Source organism: Aythya fuligula, chromosome 1, assembly GCF_009819795.1.
Source record: "Aythya fuligula isolate bAytFul2 chromosome 1, bAytFul2.pri, whole genome shotgun sequence".
In the NCBI taxonomy this organism is placed as follows: Eukaryota; Metazoa; Chordata; class Aves; order Anseriformes; family Anatidae; genus Aythya; species Aythya fuligula.
The window spans coordinates 68073675-68086416 of NC_045559.1; the positions used below are offsets into that span (position 1 = coordinate 68073675).

The following is a 12742-nucleotide window of genomic DNA, read 5'->3' on the forward strand; positions in this document are numbered from 1 at the left end:
AAAAAAAAATCAGTGGTGATTTTTTGCAATATCTGAGATCAAGCTCATGAATTTCTATTAAAGCTGTGTCTACTGGACTAGCACCAACACTCAGGGTGACATCAGCAGTGTTGCAGGGTATGTAGCAGTGTTCCTCACCTATGTTCGTGTTCTTTCACAGGAACATGTAAAAGCTCAGCCTTTAGTAGGCTCCCTGATGATATTCTCCTTAATTTAGTTAGTTACCTGGAAATTTTGCCTCAGAGTGCCCTGTAATCTGGCAACCAGCCTAAGAAAGGACTTATGAAAGTCACAACTTTGTCTGCCATCTATCTCTATTTCAGGACACCTAGGAGAGAATAACCATCTGTACAGTGTCTGCTTTTTAGAAATCAATGCTGAAATGTATCAAGAGAGATATATAAATCCGCAAGCCTAGGTGAGAAATGTGATACTTTGATCCAGATCTCAAGACTAAACATCAAAGCTCAGCATACAGATTCTTATCCCCCTGTCATCCACCAAAAAGTCAAAAACCACAAACTCCACCTTTTGCTTAGGTACTTTCTGTAACATCTTGGTCCAAGAAAAGTTCTAGCCTGAAACACTGAGGAGCAGTGGCTTAGCAAACCCAGATGCTGGCCCCTTACTTCCTAGAAAATATCCATTACCCTCGGTAGAAAGCTTTTCAAGATGTAAGTGCAGACAAACAGCCCATTTAGAACAAGGGGAAGTCCTTTGACATGTCCTGTACATCATCAGCAAAATCCAGCTGTACTGGACAAGTTCTACTTCATGTTTTTTACCCCTTTGCTAGACCCAGCCTAAGCCTCTGAGAGGATGCAAAGAGAATGCTGTTTTCAGCTATGTGTGACCCAAATCCATAAATACAATACACTTGTGAGGCCCAAGGTGAAACAGACATACAGAGAGAATAGAAAAATAATATGGTATGCTTGGAAATCCCCATTTAAAATACTTTGCATATTCATATTTCTTCTTCAAAGGCTATGTATAATCTTTGTGATGGGAACTGAGGCACATCAGGTAAGAATGGTATTGAATTAAGTAAAATCAAGCCCTGTGTGGTTTTTGTCTTCATTCATGTTCTCTAAATTCAGCTAGTCAGCCTGAGAAACTTTGACCCCTAGATTTGCCCTCTAACTATAAATTTCTCCATTCATCAAGTTCATCATCTTTAGCAGAAACTGTTTTTTCCTTTGACTCCCACTCCTGATTTTTTTTTTCTTCAATCATTTCCTGTTTTTTGCAGCTCACTCTATGAGTAGGGCTCTGCCCCACAGTCTCATAGCTGGTGGGATGCCACTGCTGCTTTGCATTCTGCACTATCTACCCTGTCATCCCAGCCTAAGCCATCAGTCTAAAAAGCTTCCTTTTTCTGTGCCTGCTTCCTCCATACTCAGAAATTTCTTTCCCATTGTCAATGATTTTGCCTGTCTCCTGGATTACAGTCAGGGATTTATTTTTTTTTCATTTTAATTAACTCTAGCTTTATACAAATAAGGGCTAAAGTAATGTACGTATATGCATGGGTGCTTGAAATCATCCAGTTATGTCTATTCATAATTGGTATGCTCACTGTTAGGACACTAAAATGTTCTTGATTAGGTGCACACATTAAGTAAGCATTTTATAATTGTTATTAGCTAATGTTTTATCTCCACTATTTATTTGTCTGAAAGAAATATCAATTATACACTAATTTTATGCTAATTAAATAGCATTTATGCAAGTGGTATACTGCATAATCAGAAACAGCATTTTTTCATTGGGAAAAGGTAGTTTTCCATCTAGAAAATAATTATAAAACATCTACTTGACTGCAAAATAAGGGTTTTTTATAATCCATTATTTTAAATAACACTTATTTCTAACATTTTTAAGAATTAAATTAGGTTTTAATTTGGGAGAAACAGAAATAATTCAAAGGTTTATTGATCCTTTTCTTTTTTTACAATTATTTATATGAATTTAATATGAAAAATAGTCTTTTATATATGCATAGGAAGATATCTAAACTTAAATGAAGCATAAAGCTTCCTAGCATATCTTTAAACATTTGCATTTGTTAAGTAGCATTATTGTAGTATACATAGCATTACTCATACTTAAAGAAAATAATACCATGTAGAGTTGATTTCTGAAGCCTTTCAGAGTTCAATTCCCACAATCCTAAGTGATGTTCTTATGTCAACTACACTTACGACATAATACAATGTAGATTTACATTTCTGTGCAAAACACTATGGAAATCATGGGTTTTACAAGCTCTTATACCCTCTGAATATCTAGACACTTTTTGTAAACAAAAGCAAATTACAGATGGGAAACAATTCAAGCAGCAATAGGTACTATAGGAGTGATATGTTGATAAAAATAACATTAAACTTTCCAACAACCAGGAGTGAGGATAAAATAAGAAAACAATAATGGATAATAGATAGGTCTGAAATACATAACATTAGCTTGTTTTCACTTTTTATCAAACAAATTAAGAGTTAACTAAGCTTACCCTTATTGACAGAGACATTGGCTTACTGTATCTTCCCACATTGTATGGGTTAAATGTTGAACTGTGATTTCTCAGGAATTCTGGTTTCAGAATATAGCCACAACCACCATTGTCTAGGAATTTTCCATTTTGCAATTCCATTTGCACTCCTGGGGTCTGGAAGTTTAAGGCCACTAAAAAAATAAATAAATAAATATGTATTTCAAAGAATAATCATTGACACTATTTTATAAACCAACTCTCTGACAATTATATTCAAATCAAGAGCAAAAAAGCTTAAAATATGTATACTTTTCATCTCATATTAGATGCTGCTGCTTCTCTTAGACATAGCAGTATTCAATAATGAACAATTCATATGCAAAAAGAAGTGCAATGTGTTGTGTTTTCACTTTTCCTTATAAATTAAACCTCAGAGAATAAGAAATAATAGAGTCTCTACAGAAGCAATAGCCAGGACCCTGGACCTGCTTGCAAAGTTCTGCTATGGAAGGCAAAACCATAGGATTATAAAAAGCTTTAGTTAAGGTCCATAAGTTGTCTCACAACCATATCACCCTGAAGAATCATAGAATCATGAAATATCCTAAATTGGAAGGGACCCACAAGGATCATAGAGTCCAACTCCTGGCTCTGTACAGAACCAGATGTACACAGACCCTATGTCTGAAAGTGTTGTCCAAATGCTTCTTGAACTCTGGCAGTCTCAGTACTGTGACCACTTTCCTGGGGAGCTTGTCCAAGTGCCCGACCACCAAAGAAGATCAAGAAGCTTTATTTTAGTATTAGCATATTCAGTGTAAATACATATACGTTTATAGACTTAGAAGCAATTTTAAAAGTGTTTGTAAATTTATGTGAGGAAACCCTATGAGCTTAAGTCTCCAGTGCTGATGGTTATTGATAGTATACACATGACAGATTTTCCTTTTCTTGGCAGCTCAAAACATTTCTGGTTTGCTGCAGCAATGATAATGTAATAACACAGTTCTCATCAACATGATATTGTAATTCATGAGATAAAACCAACACTGAAATAGACCTGTTTAATGAAATTTTCCCCTATTCCAGTACATTGGAGCTTCCTGTCACATTCAAAATAGAAAATGCACAAGTCAATTCAGTGAAGCGATAACATGATATGTGTTAAATAGAAAATGATAAAAAGTCATTTACTTGATGGCTTGGCAGGAAAAAAAAAAAAATGAAGACTTTAAGCAGTACAAGTGACTCCTAATAATAATTCAGGAAAAGGACCTTATTATGTGTTCTTATGTGATAATATAAATCTTTTGAATGAATGTGTAGCATAATTCAGAAATTATTATCTCCTGTGGAAAATGACGGAAATTTGTCTGTGTTTCACTGAAAAAAAATAAATAAATAAATAATTTTTTCACTGCTTTGATGATCGTTTTAAAAATTTATGTATTAAACAACACAGCAGTAGATCTGCAGAGTGAGGCAGCTGGTAGTAAGGAACTGATGTTTTCATTATACTTGTTTTTGGTGGGTTATCTTCAGAGGAGCTCTAGCCTGGTCCCATGTACTCAACAACAATTAATTGCTGGAATGGTCCCAGAGTGCATCCTCTGTTTCATCTGAAACGAATCCCATCTGTGCAAGGTATGATTGCTCCGCAACATGAACTGCTGTGCATGTTACTAAGTAGGAACAACTGGGAAACTTGATTAAAAAACATTGACAACAACAACACATGCGCTCTTGATTTGAACTGCATGCTAACAAAGACACTTGCATAGATTCTGTGGCAATATGCAAAGGAACTTTAAGCCTATTTTACCTTTGACAACAAAAACTAGGCTAAAATATTCATTTTGTCCAGTGCACTCTAAAAGCTTTTTATTTTTTAATAGGGCAAGTACTCTTGTGGCATAGTTTTGGCAGTGATTCACTATTTGTTCTTATGACTCAACACACCTTCCAGAAACAGACTTAAATGCTGTTCTGTAATACCCTTGTTAAATAGCAATGGAGTTATCAAATGCATTGATTCAAGCAATGCAGTGGATTCTATAGAGCTGCAACCCTGAAGGCTCCTTGATGCTTACATCCTGGCATGATTCACAGATAACTCAAGATCTCTCAGTCCATAGGTAATTCCTAGGCCACAGTTTCAGAATAGGGGGTTTAAAAAATGTAACTGAAATAAGGTAATTCAAAAAGTCGTGGCTTTAAATAGCAGCAAAAAATAAATGTATTTGTAGCTTCCACATGATGAAACAAATTACATGATTGCACATAATGAGACTGTTGCTAAATTTGTCAAGCTTCATAAGCTACTAAGCAGGAAAATCTGATTTAACAACAGAAACAAGCAAAGGAGAATACTTTACATTTTATCATATTAGGAAAATTACTTCACACAAGTGAAGGTCAATGTTATTATGGGCTGGTATCTTCAAATATCAACACTGTGTTTTTACTTAATTTAATTTTACCTTAGAATAATTTAAAAACTCACTGAATACAAGTTTTAATCTACCTACTGATTTTCTTCTATTGAAAATTGTAACCTGATTAAGGTGAGTAAATGCAAGGTTGTGTGTTATATTCTCTGAATTACATACCTCTACTAAAACTGTTTGTAAGGTTCATAACTGCCTGGGGTCTCCTCAGAAAATGCTTTATGGTATACCACTGTTTTACAGTTTTGCATTTTAATCAGATGCAGTTATAACCCTTATACTTCTTGAGAAATGGCAAAGTTCATATATTAAAGCCTACGTTTTTCATTGCCTAGCAGTGTGGTCTTAGCAACCTCTTTCTGCAAGGAAGACTAAATTTTTACCCAATGTTTCATCTCAGTTTTGTTGAATTCAATAATAGAACTTGTAGTAACATGCTTTGTGCTGCTGTTTTATTTAATGGTAGAGACTTTTAATGCATTTATGAAGCAAAAGATGAAATAATCCCTAATACAGAGAGAAATAAAAAGGGTATATTTCGTCCCAAATCTTTTTATCAGAAGCAGTTAACTGAATTAATTCCTGCAACTAGTTGCAGAACTAACTACAGTCTAAATAGTCAAATCCAACACTTTCTATACGTACTGCCATTCAAGACATAATTACTTTTAGACTGAAAGCAACAGCTTTTGAAAGCCAAAGTGAAAACTGGTGATCTTAGATTTCTAAGATACTATGATTTGAAGGCAATTGAGGAAAACTGCGCGTCTTTGGCCTGTATTTGAGATGCTGCCTCTCAATTAATATTCCTATTTCAACTTGGCATTTTTTATTTTTTATTCTTTTCTTCCTGATACTATTAGCTGCTGCAACCCTGAGGTTTAATATATTCTCTGCATTTAAAATGGAAGATTTTAAAATGGATAAGTACACATTTATCATGAATTTTCCCTAAAATGAGTTACTTAATTGTATTTTATACCTTTTAAATACATCTCAAAATGTCTGAATTCTATGCAAACTCCAAAAATATCATATGCAAAAAGCACTCAGTGCCAATGTTCCTATCTCCATGATTTACTTCACTCATTTAAATCTAAAGAAATATAATACATCACACTTCTAACCCTTTGATCAGTCTTGTTGCTATCTTCTCACGTCTTTCCAGTTGTCTGATTAATGGGCTGCTCACAGTAAGTGCAATACTGCACTTACAAGACTCATGAAGGCCAAATAGCAGCAAAACCATCTTCTGTGTCTTAGATATCCCAGATGTGAATTGAATTCCACCAACTAGGAAACACTGTGAAAACAGGACGACATCCTAATGATCTCGCTTATTTTGTCATTGGTTATAGGCTGATATATGACTGTATTTGAAGATATCTCATGTATTCCATGCTAGCACTCCCAGTTGGGCATTGACTTTATCCTCTCTTCTCCCATGTGACTCACAGCTGGACCCAACACATTAACGTCCAAATATACATAAATATTTTCATAAATCTTTACGTGACTGGATAGTCTTTTTTTTTTTTTTTTTTCAGTGATGTAGGTGTCTTTTAATAGATCGTATCTTCAGACTGAATAAAAATCATGCTGAGTATGCTCCTAACTGAGAAGGATCAAAATGTGGATGAGAAGGGAGGACATTCAGTCATCAAATTACTTTGAAATTCAATGTAAGATAAACCATAACATGATGACAATTTGTCAGCTGTTATGTATACCTGGAAGCAAACATGCATTTAGCAGCAAACATAACAGGTGGAACTCTATCAGTAGTGAAAAGATTCTGTCAAACTAACATACAGTAATACCTTCATCATCTGAACAATAAATATAAAACTAATTTCTAAGCCTTGTGCAAACATTAACTATCACAGAATCCTCAGATATGAAGACTATTTCCCTTTTAGTATATTGAAAATATTATTCAATCTACAATGCATCCTGATGGAGTTTGCTCCAATGTGTACTGTAATACCCTGAAAACCCTTCTTACTAATGCCAGATATACAGAAGATAATGTGTTCTATCACCAATAGGCAATAATACATAATTCAGGAAAACAGTGGAACACACTGTTTTTTAAACATCTTTTCCATCTGTGTCTATCTGAGAAACTAGAAAAAAAATCCAGCATAATTAAGACTCTGACAAATTATGGCAGCCTCTTCAGGCTGTTCTGAGCCTGAGTGTTACTCGCTATTGTGGTCCTGCCTTAACATGTCATGCTGATTTCCGTTGCATTCTCTGGGTGCTTGTAAATTAAGGCTGGTAGAAACACCACCCGAAGTCAGTCTTTTAAATGTCCTCCACATCCCCTTTGCCCTAGGCTTAATGAGTTATTGTGTTGTGTGTTTGTTTTGTTTTGTTTTGTTTTGTTTTTAATCTTTATGGTGCTTCAACCCTCTTGCCAAGCCAGTGAATGGGTGAGATCCCATCCAAACTTTATGAACAAATCTGACTACCTACCACAGAAGGAAAAGTATACAAGGAGTTGTTTCCTTACCATGTTCTTCACTCATTTTCACTCAACAGTTTAAATTTTGACATACCACCTATATATCATCTTTTTTTTTTTTTTTTTTTTTTTTTTTTTGATCAAGGAATTTGGTTAAACTGTATGTATTTCTTCTTCTTACAGAATAAAACAGGCTTTAGCTATTCAATTAGAAATTATTATTTCTAGCTTTATTTACCACATAATGCTTATCACATCATTTTGAAATGGATGTTCGTTCTACAGAAACTTAATTTATGAATGACTCTCATCATAAGGTATTCTGCTGTAGTAAGAGCAAACTGAGTGACATGCATAACTGTCTGACACATCATGCTCAGCATATGCAAACAGTCAGCATGACCTTATTGTCTTTGGGCCAATTCAATACTGTTGTTCTACAGACATTGTCATCAGAAATTTTTATGAATTCATTCTAATGCTTATAATTGTTGACATTGTTCCTACATAATACACGTAGCTCTACTGGAAAACAGATATCAGGTGATTAAAAATCATCCATTGTCCATTACCCAAGAATATCTACAACTGGTTTCAATTAGGGAACCTTTCTTGTGAGGTTTTCAGGGGAAAAGTAACTAATGCATTTCTGATAAACTATCAAATCTAAAATCTATTTTTTTAAAATGTATTTATTTAATTAGTGTGTCAGACTGGAAGTTACACTTCAGTGTAAGTCTCAGCATCTTTTGGTTGTCATCGCATTTACTTCACACATGAAATAGGTACTTTTTGAAAATCATTTTTTAAATTTGCTTGCTTTGTGTTTCTTGGCAGAACACAGCATACTACCAGCTTCCCTTCTGTGTTTCAGTCTGACTTTCTAACACAGCATTTAGAGCAAGGTCAGCAAGGAGTTCAGAGACCATTGTGTCCCTGCAGTTTCTTCTGTCTTTCTTTTAAATTGACTAGATCTCAGGTAAATTATTTAGTGTTCCATTAGTTTTCTGCAATTGTGGATTTAGTGAAGATAGCTGGAAAAAAATATTTTCATCATTGCTGCCAACAAAATGCTGACAGAATTAAATTTGTGTGTTTCTTTGCTTTGAAGTTATAGCATTTATTCCCCTCCTCCCCCCCCCCCCCCCCCCCCCCCCGAAAAAAAAAAAAAGGCACAACTGTCTAAAAAGAAGCAGGCTTCAGAGTAACCAAGACCTTTGTCATAAACATGGCAGTTTCAATCTTAATTGAAAACACCTTCCAGCCCACGGATCCATACCAACAGAAAGGTGAGTGTATTTAAATGGTTTAATTTATCAGGGAGATATTATTCTACCTAACTCGTCTATACATGAGTTATCTGCCCTACGAGAGCTAGTGAGTATCTAGTCAATGAAGCTTAAGTGACAGTGTAACCAAAAGTGGGTCCATACTTTAGTATGAGATTAATCATGTCCATGGAGTCTGTAATTCTAATTGCTGTCCCATTGGCTTGGGAACATCTGGAAACAGACATTAAGATGTGAAGAAAACCTTTTAGTTTAATTTCCTTAAACCATTGCAGCCTGTAATCTATTACAACTGTGGATTTTTTTTTTAACAACTACATGATTTTGTTAGTAATAAGCACATTTTGTTTGATATCATATTATCTTTTCAGAACAGACTATTCAACTGTATTGAGTAAGATTTAAGTCATTTGTGCAAGATTTAACTTTCACTTCCTAAGTAATAACATAGCTATGTAACCCCTTTCTGTGAGCCAGCAGGTGACCTATGATGACTAGTCCTATCCTTGAAACCTCAATTGAGATGGAGTGGAAAATGAAAAGATGTTTTTTTAATGCTTTCTGCTTTCATTCTTCTGGGGCATTGGTTATGCTGGGAGCTAGCAGGAAATTCTCTCCTGTCTTCCTTATAGAATCATTAATGTTGGAAAAGACTTCCATGATCATCTATTCCAACAGTCCCCCTACCACCAATATCACCCACTAAACCATGTCCCTAAAAAACACATATAACCTTTCCTTAAACATCCCCCAGGGACGGTGACTCCCTGGACAACCTATTTCAATGCCTAGCTACTCTTGGAGAAGAAAATCCTCCTATTTCCAACCTGAAAGCACATTCTCCATGACTCAGCTGTGGGATAAGGCCACTACAAGCCCAAACAAAGAATGAGTTCCAGACTGCAAGGATACCTGCCCAGAACAGCCTGTGTGTGTTTTGCCATGGGGTGTACGACGTGTCAGATTCATCTCCTGCTTTTGAGCAGACGACCCGTTTCAGTTTGTGTACAAAAATCTCTAACCAGTTCTGCAAACACATCTAAGGTTTTGTTTAATGCATGGAGACTAACTATTAGACTTTTAGATGTAGAATGTACAAAGATTAAATACTGTGATGCATCTGTCTTTCCCATGTCATAGACATTGTTTAGAATTGTCATCAGCAAGGTTTTAAGGATCACAATGCCAGATTAAGAGTGCTCACTGTTGCTAACTGCAACAACATATACTGTGAAGAGCTGTTAAGACATTCTAATAACTTAACCAGGCATACAAATAAAAACATTAAAGCATGTCACTTCACAGATTGCACTAGAAATTCAAGCAGCAACAATTCAAAGCTATAATGCAATGACTACTCATTTTTTCTTTTTTTCAGATAGAGCATTATCAGTTGAAAAAGGCATGTTATAGAGCTAGCTTTATACTTCTGCAGTGTTAGAAAAAATCCAGTAGAAATCATAACCAAAAATAGAAAATTATCATACTGGTAAATTAAGCATGTTTATAAATAGAAAGAGTAGTATCTCACCATCTTTTAATTGGAAGAGTCTGTATTTTTCATAAAATTCTATTCCATTATTTTATAAATTCCTTTACTAAATTTGACACTCCATCACATATTCTAAAGGATATAGCGTTTATTAAGATTGTGGGAATATCTAAACTTCCTATGACCAAATCTGTTAAACAGATTTTAGGGAAGAGAAGAGAAGAGAAGAGAAGAGAAAAGAGAAGAGAAGAGAAAAGAGAAGAGAAAAGAGAAGAGAAGAGAAGAGAAGAGAAGAGAAGAGAAGAGAAGAGAAGAGAAGAGAAGAGAAGAGAAGAGAAGAGAAGAGAAGAGAAGAGAAGAGAAGAGAAGAGAAGAGAAGAGAAGAGAAGAGAAGAGAAGAGAAGAGAAGAGAAGAGAAGAGAAAAAAAAAAAAAAAAAAAAGAGAGAGAGAGCAGTTCTGTTGTCACTAGTTTTGCCATTTTTCCTGAGAGAAAGCTAAATAGAGTTTGTATACAATTATGTAATAACAGAAAATTCTGAAGTAAATTAGTGAATTTCTGCTCTCTGTTTTATTTAAGAGGCTTTCCAAATTCTGTCTCATCTTTAAGTTTTCACTCACTCACAATCCTAGTCAAGTCAAACTGATGGTCAGTTCCATCTGCACAGGTGAGATGTACCAAGATCTGAATAAATGGTTTTCATTTCCCTAAATAGCTTTAGAGGTTACATTCAAAACTACATAGAGAATTCTTTTTCACTAATCTTTTCATGCAATAATTTTTGTCATACTATTGCACACAAAATTTAGCCACATGACAGATGTGATAAAATTGCTAAGCTGCATTTCAATCTCACACACCAAAACAAAACCTTTGATAAAAATTCCATTATACAAATAGTCGAACCTTCACAGTAGCATATAAATTTTTATGAGTGCTTCAGAAAAAATATGCTCTATACTGGCTCTTCTAAAACAAAATCCCGTACCTGCCATACCGTGGCTTTCCCATATAATTTACTGAATTTTTTGGTCAGTACTGTGGGTTGTTGTTATATATGAGAAAACATTTTCTACTGCATAAAAAGGACATATTCAAAAGGATATTTAGTTCTTCCTCTTTTCATGTTTCACTGAGGTTTTTTTGTTTGTTTGTTTTTGTTTTTTCTTTGCTTTTCTCAACTAATATAAAACAATTGATACCTGTTTATTTAAATAACTGTCCTGAAATTTCTTTCCATGCATAGATCCTTACTTTCCATTTTATTTAGTGAATAAAAGAGAGATACAGATATGCCAAACCAGTTCTTTCCAGTGCTACACTGCAGTTATATGCAGGAGGCATACTAATTTTTCCAGACTATAAAAAGTTATTGTGGGTATTTTTCTCCATAAGACCTCTTTGTTCACAAAACCTATCCTGTTCTTATGAGACTCAATTTTCAGAGAATGGGCACTGAGTGCACAGTGATATGGAAAAGCGATTTCGTGGGAACTCTGTGCTTTTTACTGTGGTTTTTAACTTGTCTTCCTCTGAAAATTAGGTTTACACAGTTACATAATTCTCTTCGTCAGTCCCAGCAAATCTTGAGCCTGTTGGCTCATTTCATCCCAGTTTAGCAGAGTGACAGACTGCTCCAAGTTAATATGTTGCAACCAGTTTAGAGAAAATTGATGGCAAGATATAGCAGAATGCATTGTTAGGGGTTTATCAGTAATGAAAGTGAAGGAATTACTCAGATCTCATCATTTACAAGATGCAGAGGCCTGGAAGGCAGTATTATATTGAACAAAACCTACGATATTTATCTGCCAACCCAGAGCACTTACAGATGTTGGAGGAACTTAAAGGTAAGTGGGAAGATTAACCTAGCAGGTATGGGGAGAGTTAAAGGAACTGAAGAAGGGTAACAGGACAGAAGAAATCTGAAAATCCCATGAACTAGAGGGAATACTTACATGCATGAGATAGAGTGCAATGGTAGAGAGACCATTTGTGGGATTTGTGGGATATAGGAACACAGGATAGACACAGAAATTAAAACATCTGAGTTAAATTAGAGGAAGTGCATCAGCACAAGGTTCACTGAGTGAAGTTTTGAAAGCTACATTTTGTAGTGCAGTCCCATTTCTGCCAAATGGTTATCTAAAACAGATTAGGGAATCAAGACTGGGTCTGGCATGGCTTAGAAATGATATATGTGAAGACTTGTAATCAGCTTATTCCCATGAGAAAAATGTTTCTTAAATGAAGATGCAAGTGATCTGACCAAGAGGGCAGATCTAACCACTTCCTGCATATTATTAATTCTTCCAGGAAGGGACACAAAGCCCCTGTACAGCAAAAATTGTATGTTTGGTATAAAAATCTTTAGAATGACTTTGAATTAAAGTATACGATGAGTTAATGGTCAGTGTAATCATTATGAGAGACTTCAGTCCTGTCTGAGATCTAACAAATGAATATTCTTTAAAGAGATCGTTGCTGAGATTTAAAGGCTAAAAATAAATCTAGTAAACTGCAGTATGATAAGCCCAAGAGATGATTCAATTCA

At 35.0% G+C, this 12742-nt stretch overlaps 1 protein-coding gene across 1 annotated transcript in view; it reads right to left on the reverse strand.

The window, feature by feature from the left end:
* Positions 1-12742, reverse strand: part of PLCZ1 (phospholipase C zeta 1) — a 49248-nt gene that overhangs the window by 5106 nt on the left and 31400 nt on the right. Inside the window, exon 10 of the mRNA XM_032207536.1 lies at positions 2513-2685. Within this exon, the coding sequence (XP_032063427.1) occupies positions 2513-2685 (173 nt within the window). The remainder of the gene's footprint in view (positions 1-2512; positions 2686-12742) is intronic.